This window comes from Pectinophora gossypiella, chromosome 28 (genome assembly GCF_024362695.1).
Source record: "Pectinophora gossypiella chromosome 28, ilPecGoss1.1, whole genome shotgun sequence".
In the NCBI taxonomy this organism is placed as follows: domain Eukaryota; kingdom Metazoa; phylum Arthropoda; class Insecta; order Lepidoptera; family Gelechiidae; genus Pectinophora; species Pectinophora gossypiella.
In genome coordinates, this window is record NC_065431.1 from 744,255 (window position 1) to 763,711 (window position 19,457).

General features: G+C 42.5%; 1 protein-coding gene across 5 annotated transcripts in view; it reads left to right on the plus strand.

Annotated features, from left to right (window-relative positions):
* Positions 1–19,457, plus strand: part of LOC126379120 (tau-tubulin kinase homolog Asator) — a 161,828-nt gene that overhangs the window by 42,747 nt on the left and 99,624 nt on the right. For all 5 annotated transcript variants that reach the window (XR_007568260.1, XR_007568259.1, XM_050027734.1 and 2 more), the window contains 16 exons: positions 2,238–2,299; positions 3,675–3,813; positions 4,866–5,016; positions 6,918–7,059; positions 7,275–7,347; positions 8,216–8,345; positions 9,035–9,174; positions 9,272–9,469; positions 13,022–13,102; positions 14,165–14,290; positions 14,773–14,853; positions 15,207–15,297; positions 15,779–15,871; positions 16,642–16,710; positions 17,305–17,396; positions 18,571–18,672. Coding sequence is in view for 3 of the 5 variants with exons in the window: in XM_050027734.1 (XP_049883691.1) it covers positions 2,238–2,299; positions 3,675–3,813; positions 4,866–5,016; positions 6,918–7,059; positions 7,275–7,347; positions 8,216–8,345; positions 9,035–9,174; positions 9,272–9,469; positions 13,022–13,102; positions 14,165–14,290; positions 14,773–14,853; positions 15,207–15,297; positions 15,779–15,871; positions 16,642–16,710; positions 17,305–17,396; positions 18,571–18,672 (1,770 nt within the window). In the remaining 2 variants the exon portion in view is untranslated. The remainder of the gene's footprint in view (positions 1–2,237; positions 2,300–3,674; positions 3,814–4,865; positions 5,017–6,917; positions 7,060–7,274; positions 7,348–8,215; positions 8,346–9,034; positions 9,175–9,271; positions 9,470–13,021; positions 13,103–14,164; positions 14,291–14,772; positions 14,854–15,206; positions 15,298–15,778; positions 15,872–16,641; positions 16,711–17,304; positions 17,397–18,570; positions 18,673–19,457) is intronic.

Below are 19,457 nucleotides of genomic sequence, written 5' to 3' on the forward strand. Positions count from 1 at the left end.
GTCATCTAAATATATAAAAGGAGAAACTGACTGACTCACTGACTGACATATCAACGCACAGCCTAAACGGCTAAACGTAGGCACTTGTAGAAGGGACGCAGCTTAGGTACCGTAGAGGTGCACTAAGAAAGGAATTCCCGAAATTCCCACGGGAGCGGGAATTAGCGGGAATTAGCGGGAAAATCATTTTGTATGAAAAATCTGAACCACTTAAGTTAGACGCTTGAAATTTAGCATGCAGGTACCTTAAAAAACTTAAAGCTTAGTTGCGACAGGATATTGCAAAATTCCCACGGGAACGGGAGTTAGCGGGGAAAAAAACATTTGTATGAAAAAATCTAAACCGCGTAAGATACGAGTAGATGTTTACAATCTAGCATGCATGCATACCTTAGTAAATATAAAGTTTAGTTATGGCTGTATTTTGAAAAATAAAAATGTATGAAAAAGTCTAAACTGCATAAGTTAGACGCTTGAAATTTGACCTGCGCTCCCACACACACAAAGATCTTTTTTTTTATAACACGCCACGCGGACAAAGTCGCGGGCAAAAGGTAGTTCATTATACCCATATATCAATAACACCCATATTTGTCAAACGTTAATTTCTACTTCCATAACAGAATTATTCCCAACTTTGTACTACAAATTGGCATATCCGGTTTCATTGTCGTTGGCTGATGAAGGTATTCAACTAGATAGAATTGTTTGTAAGTTCACGGTTAATTACTTGTGGGGTGAGCAGTGAACGGGCGGAAATTTGACTTGAAAATAACATACATACATACATAAACTCACGCCCGTAATCTCTAATGGGGTGGGCAGAGCCACAAGTAATCAAAGACAACTTGCAGCCACTGTTGATACGAAGTCCAAAGATGGATATGATGAACCTTATGGTGATAAGGGATCAGCCTATCGCCCATAACATTAGTCCATCATGTTAGAGGACACAATCCCTCTGTCGGTTTTTACGACATGCCCGGGAAGAGAAGCAGCTGAACGTGTTCTATGTTTTTTATATGCCCCAGAACAGCATAGAAGCGCTTGACTTGAAAATAAGTGGAAATTTTATCGAATTCAGTAAAGGATTTTCGCAAATCATCGAATTTAACAGATTGGAAACGTAGATACCAAAGTTGTGTTTTTTGGTGAATACACGCTTTATTACATGTGGGGTGAACAGTGAAAAAATAAAATTAAAATTAGTTTTTGTTATACTAACAAAGACAGTTAGTTGTACATAGATAAACATAAATAAGCCTATATACATCCCACTGCTGGGCACAGGCCTCCCCTCAATCAACTGGAGGGGGTATGGAGCACACTCCACCACGCTGCTCCACTGCGGGTTACTAGAGTTGTTTTAACGGCAAATAGCCGGGGCCAACGGCTTAACGTGCCCTCCGAAGCACGGAATCATCTTATTTCTTCAGACAATCAGGTGATCAGCCTGTAATGTCCTAACCAAACAAGGGATCACAAAGTGATTTTTGTGTTTCATGAAATTAGAGCATTTTATGAAATGATCAATTATAAGGGTGGTATTAATAAACTAATCTCTCAAGACCATGTCAATGGGACAGTTCTTATATAAAAACAGAGACTTGAGCATGATCTTGAGGGCAGCCTCAGCTGAGATTCGTTTATGAATACCACTCTTAGATCTGGCCACGACATGTATAAAGTTAGACCAACTTCATAACGTGTTTATAGTTTAATCAATACTGCATGGTTCACTGACTTAACCTTACTTTTGGTCTAAGAATAAACTTAGCTATAATAGAGGTCTTAGGTCATATCATATTATATTTTATACAGGATGGTTCAGAGGTTCACGTTCAAAATAAAAAAAAACCCATAACGACGGGTTCTTACCACGTTTAAATCAGGGATATGAGACTCCCGATATTTCGCCACTGTTGCAAGTGCCATGATCACGGGATGACATTATGAGATGTTATTATGTGTTTTAATTATGATAATAACCGCGTAAACTTAAAACGGATTGGTGGTTATTAACGACTGCTAATGCAGCCGGGACCAACGGTTTAACGTGCCTTCCGAAGCACGGAGGAGCTCGAGATGAAAACATTTTTTTTGTGGTCACCCATCCTATGACCGGCTTTTGCGAAAGTTGCTTAACTTCAACAATCGCAGACCGAGCGCGTTTACCGCTGCGCCACCGAGCTCATCAAACTGAGTGTTTGTTATAAACATTTATTTTTTTTTTTCAGAGGGAAGAGCGGCGGGAGCAAGCCGCTTGTGCTCCGAGGTTACAACCTAACCCGTTACTGAGGTAATTATAAAAAAAAACCCCTTCGGCCGCCATCGCAATCCCGTTTCGCAACTAGTTGCAAAGGAAGAATGTTTTGTCTTACAATACAATACAAATACACTTTATTGCACCAAAATAAAAAAGAAATAATTACATGGCAAATGGCGGCCTTATCGCTTAAAGCGATACGCAACCAGTTGAAATGAAATGAAATTTATTCTGTGCATGGTATTTAGGTTACAAACAGCTGTTATTTTTCATTGAGTATCACCAAATACTGCCTTTTCAGGCATACACACAGATTATTTAAAAACAATAACAAATAATAATAATATCAATTTTACAAATAATCTACACACTTAATACATGCTTTCAATAGTTGCCAACTAAGAATATTTTTAACGGCATAGTGGCCCCGATTCCTGTAGACACCGCCTAATTTTATTTTAAGTTATATCCGTCTTTTTCATATCCATCGAAAAGGAAAGGGACGGATGATTCACAGCGCTTAATTTTAGGAAGAATGAGTAAATGAATGAATAACCCGGGCGAATCAAAAGGTACGTCGCTGGTATGCAATCCGTTTGACGTGCTGTCTACTTAACTGTGTCGGGTTATTGACGGATGTAAAATTTTTAGACGGTTGGTTTAGATTTGTGCTTAAAATTGACGTGTGTTCCATAAATTTTATGCTTGTCGATTACCCGTCCCTTTCCTTCTCGGCGGATAAGAAAATGACAGGTATAACTTAAAATAAAATTAGATGGTATTTACAGGAATTAGCACCAGTTGCTACAAAATATTTTGATTTTTAATACGCAATCAGACTGCATAATTCACCTGAGTGGTGATAAGGCCAATTAGTCCAAGCCCAAGATCGTTGGCAGTGGAAAAACATGGAAGAGGTCTACATCCAAAATTGGATATGAATTTAGGCTGGTATAGATAGATAGAAGGCCAATTAGACGCGAAAACAAAACTCCGAGATATTTTTCGTTTGCCTTTTTACCCAGAAACATTAATAGCCTATATACGTCCCACTGCTGGGCACAGGCCTCCCCTCAATCAACCGGAAGGAATATGGAGCATACTCTACCACGCTGCTCCACTGCGGGTTGGTGGAGGTGTTTTTACGGCTAATAGCCGTGAGCTACGGCTTAACGTGCCCTCCGAAACACGGAATCATCTTACTTTTTCGAACGATCAGGTTTTACCCAGAAAATAAAAATATTGTTAGCAAATGGCTAATTACTAATAGTTTATTAGAATTTTCGACATTTGCGTGCTAATAATTAGCAGGATAGAGATGCTGTAACACTGCTTTATACCATATTGTGACTCTGTACCTACCTATCCTAAGCGAATAAATAATTTCTGATACTTCTCCTGGCTCCAGGTCTCGTACCCTCCCCAACTTCGGCGGCAACCGTTCCCGCGAGGCGTCCCGCTGCGACACCAGCCGGCGAGCTCACCACATCACCATGGCAACCGAGGATCTGCTGCAGCCCGGCCACGTGGTCAAGGAGAGGTGGAAGGTATGAAGAAGTTATAAAATAAATTCATTGCCAGTTTGTTTTTGACGTGACTTATTGTAGATTTGCCGCAGATGGCATTAACTACTTGGCCGGACGAATGGGGAGCACTGAAGGCTCTCACCCGGTACAACGTTTAGGACAACAGGCCTGAGGATGCCCAGTTGGGCGCGAACCTCGGCTCAGGGCGTCGTCTGAGAGGAAAAATATTTGAAAGAATTAATCGACCCTAGTGGGTCGATAGCGATAGGCGCTGATTGAGGGAAATCGTCGACCACGCTGGCGGGGTCGGTATCGGGGTCCTGAAGTGTTTGGTGTCGCGAGCTGATTGGCTGCCTCTATGGCTAGAGTAATCGGATCGTCGGGATCGTATATTACGTCCTTTGGACGGCTTTATTGCCAGTAACAATTTACATTTGCTATACGAACTAGGTAATAATGAATATTTCGAATACGGGCAAAAGGAAATGGCTCAGCTTGTGCTGAAAACTTAATTATTTAGTTAGTAATATTGAAGAAAAATTGAGGAGCTCGGTGGCGCAGCGGTAAACGCGCTCGGGCTGCGATTGTTGAAGTTAAGCAACTTTCGCAAAGGCCGGTCATAGGATGGGTGACCACTAAAAAAAGTTTTCATCTCGAGCTCCTCCGTGCTTCGGAAGGCACGTTAAGCCGTTGGTCCCGGTTGCATTAGCAGTCGTTATTAACCATCAATCCGCACTGGGCCCGCGTGGTGGTTTAGAAGGCCCGTGCCCCTGCAGTGGGGACGTTAATGGGCTGGTGATGATGAATATTGAAGAATAAAGGTTTTTTTTCTTTCACTATCAAGCTAAAACTATCAACAAGTAGTTTTCATCGTTTTCAGACATCCTAACTTTAAATTTTTTTATGAACTAGACGAGATCTCGAAAATTTCGGGATCTCTAGTCGGGATTGATATTTCCAATCCTGCGGGATCTCGAATTTGCGATCTCCAGATCCTACGGGATCTCGAATTTGTGATCTCGATTCGGGATTGAATTCCCTAGTCGCAAGCTTATGTCATGGTCCGTTTCCAGGTGGTCAAGAAGATAGGCGGCGGCGGCTTTGGGGAGATTTACGAAGGTCTAGACCTGGTGACCCAAGAGCAGGTGGCCTTGAAGGTGGAGTCCGCCAGGCAGCCCAAGCAGGTGCTCAAGATGGAGGTGGCTGTCTTGAAGAAGCTGCAAGGTTAGTGCTTCCCGTGCCGGTTGGGTCTATGACCGATTTTACCAACCCTGGTGACAGTTATCGCCGAAGACCCTTTACCATAATCGTGGTTGGATAAATAAATTTATATACAGTGTTAGTAACATCGTAACGAATACTGAGGGGGATGCTTCAGCTCATTATTCTGAGTTGATATCAAGTGGAATTTTCCATTGCTAAAGTAAAGAATAGAAAATTTTAGAAATGAAAATTTTTGAAAATTGAAAAAATCATGAATTTTGCAAAGGAAAATTGCACTTCATATCAACTCAGAATCATGGTCTGAATCATCCCCTTCAGAACGGCCGCCGTGTTCTAGTGGTTGAGCGTTAGGCTCACAATCTGGAGGTCCGGGTTCGATTTCCGATGGGGACATTGTCGAAATCATTTTGTGAGACTGTCCTATGTTTGGTAATGACTATGCAGGCTTGAATCACCTGAGTGTCTGAAAAAATAAGTTGATTCCGTGCTTCGGAGGGCACGTTAAGCCGTGGGTCCCGGCTATTAGCCGTAAAAATACCTCCACCAACCCACAGCGGTGCAGCGTGGTGGAGTATGCTCCATACCCCCTCCGGTTGATTGAGGGGAGGTCTGTGCCCAGCAGTGGGACGTATATAGGCTCATAGTAACGGATTCTTACCGCGTTTAAATCAGGGACATGAGACTCCCGATATTTCGACACTGTTGCAAGTGCCATGATCACGGGATGACTGATGAGATTGGAGTGGAGTAGGTAGATCCATAGTTTTCTACGGGCAGACATATCTGTCTACCCTCTTTCTTTGCCGCTTGTTTATGTTTTTGATATCGGAATGTTCGGAACCATCTGAACTCGCACCAAACTCGGGAGTCTCATATCCCTATTTAAACGCGGTAAGAACACGTTATAGGCTATTTATACAGGGTGTTAGTGACATCGTAACGAATACTCAGGGGGATGATTCAGACCATGATTCTGAGTTAATATCAAGTGGAATTTTTCGTCGCAAAATTCATGATTTTTTTAGTTTTTTTTTAAATTATTTTCAATTCTATACTTTTACGATGGAAAATTCCACTTGATATTAACTCAGAATAATCAGCTGAATCATCCCCCTCAGTATTCGTTACGATGTCACTTACACCCCACACAAGTACATACGGTAGCCATACAAGTAGGTATGGGTGTTAGTGACACCGTAACGAATATTGAGGGGGATGGTTCAGACCATGATTCTGAGTTGATATCAAGTGGAATTTTCAGTCTGAATATTCCTGAAAATTTTTGTGTTTTTTTTAATTATTTTCAATTCCATACTTTTGCGACGGAAAATTCCACTTGATATCATCTCAGAATCATAGCCTCAATCACCCCTCAAAGATTTTTTATATGATTTTTGTTTTTTTTTATAGCATATACCCGTGCTTAGGGAAACTCACCAAAAGAAAATTACTTAAATCTAAAAAATTCTGACTTGGACCCGCAGTTCTTGTCAAGGCGGGCTTTGGATTGAGAAGAGCAGAGGATTCCGGGATTTGGCTTTTTTAATCGTCACGGTGTCGCTAGGAAGTGCTAGTAAGAGTAAGGGAAAAGAGACAAATACTGAGAATTATTGAGGACAGAAGAGGCAAGATGATTGGACACCTAATAAGACACGACGAATTCATTAAAAACATAATAGAAGGAAAGCTAGAAGGAAAGACAGGAAGGGGAAGACCAAGAAGAGCTTACATGGAACAGATTAAAGAAAAGGTTAACGTCGTGTCTTATAGGGAAGTCAAGGAATTGGCCTTTGATAGACTGGAATGGAAAATGCTGCACCGACAAGAGCGTGGCTCTTAAATTGATGATGATGACGGTGTCGCTAACACCCTGTATAATACTTTTCGTCTTTCCATTTCAGGCAAGGAGCACGTATGCCGCTTCATAGGCTGCGGTCGCAACGCCAGGTTCAACTACGTCGTGATGCAGCTGCAAGGGAGAAACCTGGCGGAGCTGAGGCGCGCTCAGCCGAGAGGTGCCTTCTCCCTGTCCACCACGCTTAGGTGAGGCCCGTGAAGATGTCGAATCAAAAAGCAGGTCTTATTATATTTAAAAAAAAAATGTGAAGCTTACATGAGCTTTGAATTTATTTTCTGACAAATTTAAAATATTATCTGGTAAAAACATATACATAACCCCAAAAAAAGATGAATTTAATTTACTTAATCTAGAATTTTGAATAGCAATTTTATTTTGATTCCTTTTTTAAATGTTTCAGGCTGGGCTTGCAAATACTCAAAGCTATAGACTCTATACACTCCGTCGGCTTCCTACATAGAGATATTAAACCTGTGAGTAATTCTCATTTTCTATATTGATTTATTTATATACACATATGGCAACACTCATTAGGGTTTTAGTGACACCGTAACGAATACTGAGGGGGATGATTCAGACAATGATTCTGAGTTGATATCAAGTGGAATTTTCCGTTCGCAAAAATATGGAATTGATAATAATTTAAAAAGTTATTGTCAACTTCCTACTTAAATGTTATTTTTATTACTTATTATTACTGGTGTTAGAAACTACATATAAAAAAAGTTTTGTAAAGGTTTATTTGTAACAAAAAGAGGACGTAACTTCAGACCCAGAGTGAACCTGAAGAAAATAGGAAGGATTTATAATATTTTTTATTGTTTGTAGGTTCTCTAGACCTTCAAGTAGTGGCGTAAAAGTGTAGAGCTCATTTACCTTAGTTTATCTATGACAAAAATAATAATTTCTATCACCGCTACACTTAAGCCATCTATTGGTGCTAATTCCTGTAAACACCATCTAATTTTATTTTAAGTTATATCTGTCATTTTCTTATCCGCCGAAAAGGAAAGGGACGGGTAATCGACAAGCATAAAATTTATGGAACACACGTCAATTTTAAACACAAATCTAAAACAACCGTCTAAAAATTCGCCCGGGTTATTCATTTATTTACTCATTCTTCCTAAAATTAAGAGCTGTCAATCATCCGTCCCTTTCCTTTTCGGCGGATAAGAAAATGACAGGTATAACTTAAAGTAAAATTAAGAGATGTCTGCAGGAATCGGGGCCATTGTTGCTGAGCGAGGGTCCCAACGCCCTTAACAATTCAAATGCTCGCTTACCTTATGGCTTATCTTACTGGTGTTCGTGTATCAACATAATTACTTTCTTCCACAGAGTAACTTCAGCATAGGCCGGCATCCGTCCAACTGCCGCAAGGTGTACATGTTGGACTTTGGGCTGGCGCGCCAGTACACCACCAGCAACGGGCAGGTGCGCCCGCCGCGGGCCGCCGCCGGCTTCAGAGGTGGGTGAGGTGGCCGCCGCTCCCTGCACCAGGGGCTGAGCGCTGGGCTCAGCCGGGGACCTTGAGGGGCTGAGCCCAGCGCTCAATCGGAGACCTTGAGGGGCTAAGCCCAGCGCCCAGTCGGGGACCTTGAGGGGCTGAGCCCAGCGCTCAATCGGGGACCTTGAGGGGCTGAGCCCAGCGCTCAATCGGGGACCTTGAGGGGCTGAGCCCAGCGCTCAATCGGGGACCTTGAGGGGCTGAGCCCAGCGCTCAATAGGGGACCTTGAGGGGCTAAGCCCAGCGCTCAATCGGGGACCTTGAGGGGCTGAGCCCAGCGCTCAATCGGGGACCTTGAGGGGCTGAGCCCAGCGCTCAATCGGGGACCTTGAGGGGCTGAGCCCAGCGCTCAATAGGGGACCTTGAGGGGCTGAGCCCAGCGCTCAATCGGGGACCTTGAGGGGCTGAGCCCAGCGCTCAATCGGGGACCTTGAGGGGCTGAGCCCAGCGCTCAATCGGGGACCTTGAGGGGCTGAGCCCAGCGCTCAATAGGGGACCTTGAGGGGCTGAGCCCAGCGCTCAATAGGGGACTTTGAGGGGCTGAGCCCAGCGCTCAACCCCTCAAGGTCCCCGGTTCGAATCCCACTGGAGACACATCACAAAAATCACTTTGTGATCCCGAAAATCACTTGGGTTTTTTTGTACGTCAGGCACCGTCCGCTACGCGTCGATTAACGCGCATAAGAACAAGGAGATGGGCAGACACGACGACCTGTGGTCGCTGTTCTACATGTTGGTGGAGTTCGTCAACGGCCAGCTGCCCTGGAGGAAGATCAAGGATAAAGAACAGGTCAGTCACTGCCGTCAGCCCGCATGCGGAGGTCACCCTACAGCTATATCTCTATGTCGATAAATTTTAACATGATGAGACGGCGTTGTCGTGGCAGGTCGGCCTAATGAAGGAGAAGTACGACCACCGGCTGCTGCTGAAGCACTTGCCGTCGGAGCTGCGGCAGTTCCTGGAGCACGTGCAGCAGTTGGAGTACGCGGACACGCCTGACTACGCCATGCTGGCCGCGCTCCTCGAGCGCTGCTGTAAGCGGCGCGGCATCCGCGACCAGGACCCGCTCGACTGGGAGAAGGATGTGAGTCACAACAATTAGCATACATATAAAATTATTAGTTATTACAGAAACCTTGTGTTTTAGATCCGCGTGGCCAGAACCCGCAGTGACATGACAAGTGAAACATCATAACACGCTCCGCGGCAAACCCATAATGACATGACAAGTGAAACATAAGTCGCTCCGCGGCAAACCCATAGTGACATGACAAGTGAAACATCATAAGTCGCTCCTCGGCAATCCCATAATGACATGACAAGTGAAACATCATAACACGCTCCACGCCCAAACCCATAATGACATGACAAGTGAAACATAAGTCGCTCCGCGGCAAACCCATAGTGACATGACAAGTGAAACATCATAAGTCGCTCCTCGGCAATCCCATAATGACATGACAAGTGAAACATCATAACACGCTCCACGCCCAAACCCATAATGACATGACAAGTGAAACATAAGTCGCTCCGCGGCAAACCCATAGTGACATGACAAGTGAAACATCATAACCCGCTCCGCGGTAAACCCATAATGACATGACAAGTGAAACATCATAAGCCGCTCCGCGGCAAACCCATAGTGACATGACAAGTGAAACATCCTAAGCCGCTCCGCGGCAAACCCATAGTGACGTGACAAGTGAAACATCATAACCCGCTCTGCGGCCCACACGCAAACCCATAGTGACGTGACAAGTGAAACATCCCTAACCCATAGTAACATGACAAATGAAGTATCCCAAACCCAAAGTGACGTGACAAAACCGTAGTGACATGACAAGTCAAACATCATAAGCCGCTCTGCGGCCAAACCCATAGTGACGTGACACGTGAAACATCCCTAACCCATAGTAACTTGACAAATAAAGTATCCCAAACCCACAGTGACGTGACAAACCCGTAGTGACATGACAAGTTAAACATCATTATACCGCTTTGCGGTCAAAGTTTCTGGGGAGTTGTGATGTGACATGTCCCATAATGTCTACAGGGCTGTATGTCGTGTTCACTATTGTTCGGGCCGTACCAGTCCTCCAGTTACTGCAGCCCCTTCACATATTGAAACCCAAGCAATGTATCGGGTGAGACGTACATGTCCGAATGAAGCGCCACAGATGAAACATTCGTATAAATATGTCCATTATATACACAGGCAAGTGACATTGTAACGAATACTGAGGGCGATGATTCAGCTCATAACTCTGAGTTGTCTCGCTGGGGACGTATTACAAAAATCACTTCGTGATCCCTAGTTTGGTTAGGACATTACAGGCTGATCACCTGATTGTCCAAAAAGTAACATGATCCGTTAAGCCGTTGGTCCAGGTTACTACTTACTGATGTAAGTAAGTAGTCGTTACATGAGCCATGTCAGGGGCCTTTGGCGGCTCAGTAATAATCCTGACACCATGGTTGATGAGGTTGGTAATTCACCTCACAACACACACGATAGAAGATCTCCGAGTTGATATCAAGTGGAATTTTCCGTCGCAAAATTCATGTTCTTTTTTTGTATTTTTTAAATTATTTGAAATTGTATACACAAACAAAAAATTCCACAAAGATGAGAAGAGGTTGAGAAGAGGTTGAGTCAAGTCCACTCACCCACGCAAAAAATCGAAAGGGGTCATTCAGCCCGCGGGACGATTTTTATGTGGGATCAGATGACCATGAAGGGGGAATCTGAACACATCCCTCAAAGTTTTCGTTACGATGTCACTAACACCCTGTACAATTAGGCCCATCTTGTTATGTTACAGGTTATTAATTACACAAAAGTTTTTGATTTTTGAAATGTATTTAAAAATGTATGCTCCATAGTTCAGCATCTCTGTGATACATTAATTGTTGTAGATGTAGTCATTTGTGTTGTTGGACAGAATCGATTGGAAAATATCAATGGTTTGGTCCATGGTATGAGAAACCCAGGTACGCTCAATCCTATGACAAGCCGCCATTGCTTAGCCCTTTGTTGATATAAGTGTTACCACTGTGTTACCATTGAATTCCTGCAACATTCCAAGAGCGTAAATTTTATTTTGGCGGCGAGGGTGTGCTGCCGCCAAAGGATGTTTTCGGGGTACCGAACTGAGCATAGTACCCCGCTAGCCACAAGTTGGTAGTGTGACTAGGGATCGACGTTCCAACAGTGTTGTGTTGGAAGTTGTATATATCCGTCTTGCTGTGTAAACTTCGATATCGCGTTTCACGACTGCTTGAAGACTGCATTATTGAATGTGGCGCCATCTGTTGCATGTGAGCGGAACTAGGTGGCCATTTAGTTGAGTCCGCTACATTATTGTTGAAAATTTACGGAATTACTATTTAATTACTATTACTTGTCACATATGTAAAAATCATTAAAACTGTAAGTAAATCTTTCACTAAAAGTTCCTTTCCTTGCAAAGTAAATTAAAACATTGGTCGTGGATAATTTATTTTTTTACGAAATGGCAACGAAAGAAAGAAGAAAGATCGACATACTTATTGTTTTAACATATTAACACAAAGTAATTCAATTATGAATGTATGCCGAAACGGTTCCACCTCAGCATAATGCCATAGCCTAGACTATGACCCTGGTTTTCAGTTGAAACCGGTAGTTGAATCAGGTAACACATTAAACAAAAAATGGACACGAAGTCTAAGCACATTTTGTAATTTTCTAATTAAGTACATATTTTAAATGAACGTGCTGAAAAGTAAAATATATTTTTAATAAAAAAAAAACTAAATAAAACAAAAGGTGAACAACTCAGGGCGGTATGACGTCAGCTGGGTTAAAATGTTAGCTGTCACTTTTGAGCATACCTAGTTTTCTTATGCCATGGTTTGGTCGAATGTTACTCTATGTTAAGGGTGTTGGGATCCTCGTTATATGACTGTTGGCGACAATAGATGGCGTAAGTGTAGTCACACTATTCGGTGATCGAAATTATTATTTTTGTCATACATACACTAAGCTAAATGAGCTCTACACCCTTTTGCCAATACTTGAAGGACTAGGAAATCCATCCTATTTTCTTCAGGTTTACTCTCGGTCTAAAAGAAGATTATTGAATATTATACTTATTCATTGTTTTAGGTTTACGCGGTTATTATCATAATTAAAACACGTGTTATGTGATTAAAACACATAATAACGGGTTCTTACAGCGTTTAAAGCAGGGATATGAGACTCCCGATATTTCGACACTGTTGCAAGCGCCATGATCACGGGATGACTGATGAGATTGGAGTGGAGTAGGTAGGCAATTATGGATCTACCTACTCCACTCCAATCTCATGATAATAACCGCGTAAACTTAAAACAATGTGTTATGTGTTTTAATTATCTTTATTATTACAAAAAAAATGTCCAATATATTGCTTCAAATTATAATAACATTTGTTCATAAGCAATTTCGTTAGGTTAATTTTGAACTTCAAAAAAATAATAATTTCGTTCCCCGAATGGCTGCACTTACGCCATCTATTGCCGCCGTGGGTCCCAACACCCTTACGTTTTTATGATGTGTGTCATATGTTTGATGGCCGTATACATATAAATGTTTCTCCCCCCCGCGCCCCGCAGGCGGTGGCGGCCCCCCGCGCCCGCGCCGCCGTGCACGCGGCGCCCGAGCTGGCGCCGCCCACAGACACACAACCCGATAATGTGAGTGGCGAGTGGTCCTTGGGACACCTTATACACGGTGCTAGTGACACCGTAACGTATACTGAGGGGGATGATTCAGAGCACGATTCTGAGTTGATATCAAGTGGAATTTTCCGTCGCCAAAGTCATCGTCACTTCCTTTTTTTTTGTTTCCCTCTTTCCTTCCGCCCCGCAGTACTCTGTCTGACGCGAGTGTACGTCGCCAAAGTAAATAAAAAAAAACAAAAAGAATCATGAATTTTGCGACGGAAAATTCCACTTGATATCAACTCAGAATCATGGTCTGAATCATCCCCCTCAGTATTCGTTACGGTGTCACTAACACCCTGTATTTTTTTTTTGAGAGTAAATTTTAGTATGGATCCTATTTTTTTTATAAATATAATTAACATAGTCTGTTTTACTCAGGGATAATGTGGCATTTTAATGTTGAAGTAATATTTGAAATCAGTCCAGGAGTTTTTGTGTTTATTCAATACAAACAAAAATACGAATCTACCCTCTTTATAATATTAGTATAGATATGTTATGTTATTATGACATTTAAATGTCAGCCGAACCGTGGCCCAGTTGGTAGAACGCTTGCCTATCACTTAGAGGTCGCAGGTTCGAATCCAGCACAGGCCTAAATCAATGATTGTCGAATTTGTTTTCGAATTCACGTTTGGATCATAAATGATTATCACGTGCTCAAGAAAAGCAAACCCACATTCCCGAGAAATGCATTTTCGGAGGTATGTGACCTAACCTGTATTGGGCTGGTTTTCCATTCGCGGGTTGGAAGGTCAGACAGGCACACATAACATAATCAGCTTATATACGTCCCACTGCTGGGCACACGCCTCCCCTCAATCAACCGCAGGGGGTATGGAGCATAGTCCACCACGCTGCTCCAATGCGGGTTGGTGGAGGTGTTTTTACGGCTAATAGCCGGGACCAACGGCTGATCTTACTTTTTCGGACAATCAAGTGATTCAAGTCTGAAAAGTCCAAACAAAGGACAGATGAATGTGAAAGAGGATGGATGTTATGACATTTAAATTCAACTTTCTATCCCCGCAGACTCGCCGGCGTCTAGAAACAGAAGTGACCACAGCAGTCGCGACGGACACACAGACAAACCTGCAGAAGGACAAAGTTGACAAAAAACCTGCTTCACCCAGACACGCCACACATCTCAACGGATATGTGAGTACACAGACAATTCTCGGATTACACCCTCAGGCCTCGAACTTCCTCAGGCCTCAGACTACTGTCTCAGGTCTCGGTCTCCCTCAGGCCTCGAACTTCCTCAGGCCTCGGACTTCCTCAGGCCTCGGACTTCCTCAGGTCTCAGACTTCCTCAACAGTTCACATATCGGATTGCTACAATATGAAAATCTTAAGGCATTGTTTGTATATGTGTCTCAAATTCCCTATTACGGGTACAAGTAAATTACAACAACAAAAAATGTATGTAGGTGTTATACTACTACGGTTTCGAGGCTCAAAATACGCTCTCGGGTCACATAATAATATTTTATTTTTATTGTGTAAAAAGTATATAATTTATCATTAGAAATAAGATACACAGACTACGCTCTCAGGCCTCGGACTCCCACAGGCCTCAGACTACAGTCTCACGCCTCGATGTATGCTCTCAGGCCTCAGACTTCACATTATTGTTGCAGTCCACCACGGACAAGCCGACGACAGACAAAGAGGCAGAGCCGCGCACCACACCAGCTCCCTCGCCCGACAGACATGCTAAGGTAACTGATACATTGTTTTAAGTTTACGCGGTTATTATCATAATTAAAGCACATAATAACGGGTTCTTACCGCGTTTAAATGGGGATATGAGACTCCCGATATTACGACACTGTTGCAAGTGCCATGATCACGGGATGACCACACGAGCCGGTCTCTCAGTATAATGTATTTTATTTTTATTCCAATCTCATTTACAATACAATACAGAACTTTATTGCACTCAAACCAAATATTAAAAATGCATTATTATAATGAGATAGGTAACACAACAGGTGGCAATCTCATCCAGGCGACCTTTAGGTATAGGAAACGAATTTAATAAAAACGTTTTAACGTATTTGTTTTGTTGCAGGAGACAAGTACGTCTGTGGTGACCGGAACGACGGCCACACGTCCGGAGCGACAGAGTGTCCCACCATGCAAGCCGCGAGCACCGGCGCCAGGTACACTATATGCGTAATACTCAGTCTACACCTTCAGGCCTCGAAACACGTTCTCAGGCGTAGGAGTCCTTTAGGCCTCAGGCTATGCCCACTCAGAGCTCGGGCTCCCTCAGGATTCAGACTACGCTCTCAAGGGTCAGGTTACGCTCTCAGGCATTGACTATGCTTTCAGGGTTCGCACTCCCTCAGGCCTCACACTACGCTCACAGGTTGCAACTTACGCTCTCCGGCGTTACACTTTGCTCTCAGGGCTTGGACTGCCTCAGGCCTCAAATTACGCTCTCAGGCTTCGGACACTTTCAAACCTTAGGCAGTAGAAATTTACTTTAATAATAGTAAAATTGTTAAAAAAGAAGTGAAATAAGCAAGCCGCTTAATTTAAAATAAAATTATACTCTTATAATTCTTACAAAACATAATCGAACTTTTACGATATATTTTGATGCAGAATGTATTTATTGATGAATAATACCCCCCCCAGGCGGCGGCCCCACGCTGGCGCGGCTGCGCGTGGTGACGGCGCCGCCCACGTGCGTGCAGGACCTGGCCGCGCACGCCGCGCCCGCGCCCGCAGGTACGCGCCCACGGGGCCGGCACGATACTTTGACAAAGGCCTCCAAAGCCCAAACCAAACACGAAAAATTACAAAAAAAAAGAAATATTTCGAAAGAAAGAAACGTTTATTATAAAGGGACACCACAGTAACAAATATAAAACAAATATATAATATAAACACGGAGTAACACATAACTTACAATCAAAACACATAATAAAAACAACATACACGAGAAATACAAATAATTGAGTGTATGGACTGGTCAACGATGGTGGTGGTGTCCTTTATAAAAGGGCCTCACTCAGCATAAGCCGCGGCGCGATTTCGTGATACATTGTTTTAAGTTTACGCGATTGTTATCATAATTAAAACACATAATAACGGGTTCTTACCGCGTTTAAAGTAGGGATATGACACTCCCGATATTTCGACACTGTCTTTGCCAAGCGGCAAAGAAAAAGGGTAGACAGATATGTCTGCCCGTAGAAAATTATGGATCTACCTACTCCACTCCAATGTCATCCAGTCATCCGGTGATCATGGCACTTGCAACAGTGTCGAAATATCGGGAGTCTCATGTCCCTGATTTAAACGCGGTAAGAACCCGTTATTATGTGTTATAATTATATTTCGTGACTTTCATGTTTTTTTATAGTTTTATTTTTCTCTTTTTTTTTAATAATTGTGTATTTTGTATATTAGTTTATATATTGTTTTTCGCGTCATACATCACCAGCTATAGTGTCATATATTAAGTTATATGATTCGAATGTTATTTCATATGTCAGGTGAAGCCGTGAGCCCGAGAATAGTGGCCGATGTGGACAGCGTGCATTCTGATACGCATTTCAAACGTGGTGAGTGTTTCTATCATAATTATAACATATCTTTCTTGTGGTTGAGCCAAAGCTCACGATCCGAAGGCCCCGGGTTCGATTCCCGGTGGGGATATATCACAAAAATTGTGATCCCTAGTTTGGAATGTAATGTTCAACTTTCGTAGATGAATTGCTTCGATTTGGCCTATTTAACCCCCCAGGGGCCAGTTTAATAAAACTTACAATTGTAAATTACGACAATTTGGTGTTTATTACGTAGCTAATATGAAACTGCAAAATATTTGTGATCACTAACTCCGCAATGTACATCAAATTGTTATTGTAATTTACAATTCTAAGTTTTATAGTCCTGTGTAGTTGGGGCGGAAGGCAACAGGGAAACCACTGCCATATTTTTCCCTAAAAAAAGTAGCATGGAAATACAACACCGACAAGAGCGTGACTCTTAAATTAGTGATGATGATGATGTAAGTAGGCAGTCGTTACATGAGCCACGTCAGGGGCCGTTGGCGGATAGTAACCCTGACGCCAGGGTTGATGAGGTTGGTAATCCACCTTACAGCCCATACGATAGAAAAAGAATAAATGTTTAAACGAACTATCCCCCGGCAGGCGGCCGCCGCGGGCCGCGGGCGCCGCGCGCCGACCAGAGCTACACGCAGTTCGCCGTCATGGACGATGAGAACGTGTCCGCCCTGCAACAGGTGACGTCTACATATACACACATAAACGTATACATATACACACACAAACGTATATATATACACACAAACGTATATATATACACACACAAACGTATACATATACACACACAAACGTATATATACAGGATGTTAGTGACATCGTAACGAAAACTTTGAGGGATGATTCAGGCCATGATTCTGAATCGAAAAAAAAAACTGCAAATAATTAAAATTAACTCAAAAAAATTCATTAACTTTCCGACAGGAAATTCCACTTGATATCAACTCTGAATCATGGACTGAATCATCCCTCAAAAGTTTTCGTTACGATGTCACTAACACCCTGTATACGTTTTTACAATTAAAATACCAGATAATATTTTGAATTTGTCAGAAAATAAATTCAAAGTTCACGTGAAGCTGACTTTATATTGGTCTCTATATCAATATGGTCTGAACCATCCCCCTCAGTATTCGTTACGGTGTCACTAACACCCATAGGTACTTGTATGGCTACCTGTACGTACTTGTATCGTAACGAATACTGAGAGGGATGATTCAGCTCATTACTCTGAATGAATATCAAGTGGAATATTCCATTCCAAAAGTGTAAAATGGAAAATATATTAAAAAAACACTAAAATGTTCATGAATTTTCTGCGGGAAATTCCACTTGATAACAACACAGAATCATGGTCTGAATCATTCCCCTCAGTATTCGTTACGATGTCACTAACACCCGGTGTGGCCCCTTCGATCCTTGCCACATAAATCTTATAGACTATACCAGATATCGATGTGATCGATGTTAGTGTAATCGATGTAAGTTGAAACTAGTAGGCGTTGAAATTAGGAGTCGTTGAAATTAAACACCGATTGGAGTTGAATCAGAGCTCCTACCCGTGTGGTGATTCTAATAAGAATGAGAGTCTAGTCCCCGCGCGCGTGTATATATAGGAAAACGCCCACTAAGCGGGGCGGGGCAAGGGCGCGGCGGGGGTGTGTAGCGGTGAAGCCGCGCTCAGTCCCTATCTTTCTCTTTATTTTAAAAATAAAACTTACAAACTATTTACAATTTCTAGGCAATCATTATACAATCATAATATAATCATAATACAATCATAACACAATCCTAATTTGCTTCTTGTTGCTTCTACGGCGAACACCCGGTATAATATTTGTTGATCATTCTCAGGTGACGAAGGGCGGCGCTCTCACCCTGGTCTCGTTGTGGAAGTCCCAGTTCGACGACTCCGAGGAGACCACTGACAACGAATGGAAACAGGAACAACTGCAGGTATGTTGTATCAAGACCCCGGCCCCGCCGGCGGGGTCGACGACTTAGTAATATAATAATAATATGTGGTTTATTTCATACTTCACAGGGTCCACATATCGTCATATAAAATTAAATACATGCTTCAGAATTAAAAACAAAATTTAAATCTAAATAATACAAAAAAAAAATATCAGAATTTAAATTACAATCAAAAATATAATTTTTGGTGTCAGGGTTATGATTGAGCCGCCAAAGGCCCCTGACATAACTTATGTAACGACTACGTATTTGCATCAGTAAGTAGTAAGCGGGACCAACGGCTTAACGTGCCTTCCAAAACACGGATCATCTTTTTCGGACAATCGGGTGATCAGCCTGTAACATCCTAATCAAACTAGGGATCACAAAGCGATTTTCGTGATATGTCCCCACCGGGATTCGAACCCGGAACCTCCGGACCGTGAGCTCGACGCTCAACCACTGGGCCACAGAGGCTGTTTATTGTTTATTTAATTTGATTTATTCTTGCGTTATAATATCATGAGTATAATCATCAAATTCAAAAATATCTTTATTCAGTAGGTAACATAGTTACACTTTGAATCGTCAATTTTACATAACGAACGTCTCATCCGCCTAAAACTACTGCAGCTTCTCACAACCTGTATAGCCGGGGAAAAGAAGCTGCAAGAAAAACCTCGGCACAGGGCCCTAGACGTTCTTTAAAAAAATAAAAATAAAATATTGGTATACAATTGAGTAATTTAGCTGCCTAATATCAGTTCTCAGACAGTTGATCCCAT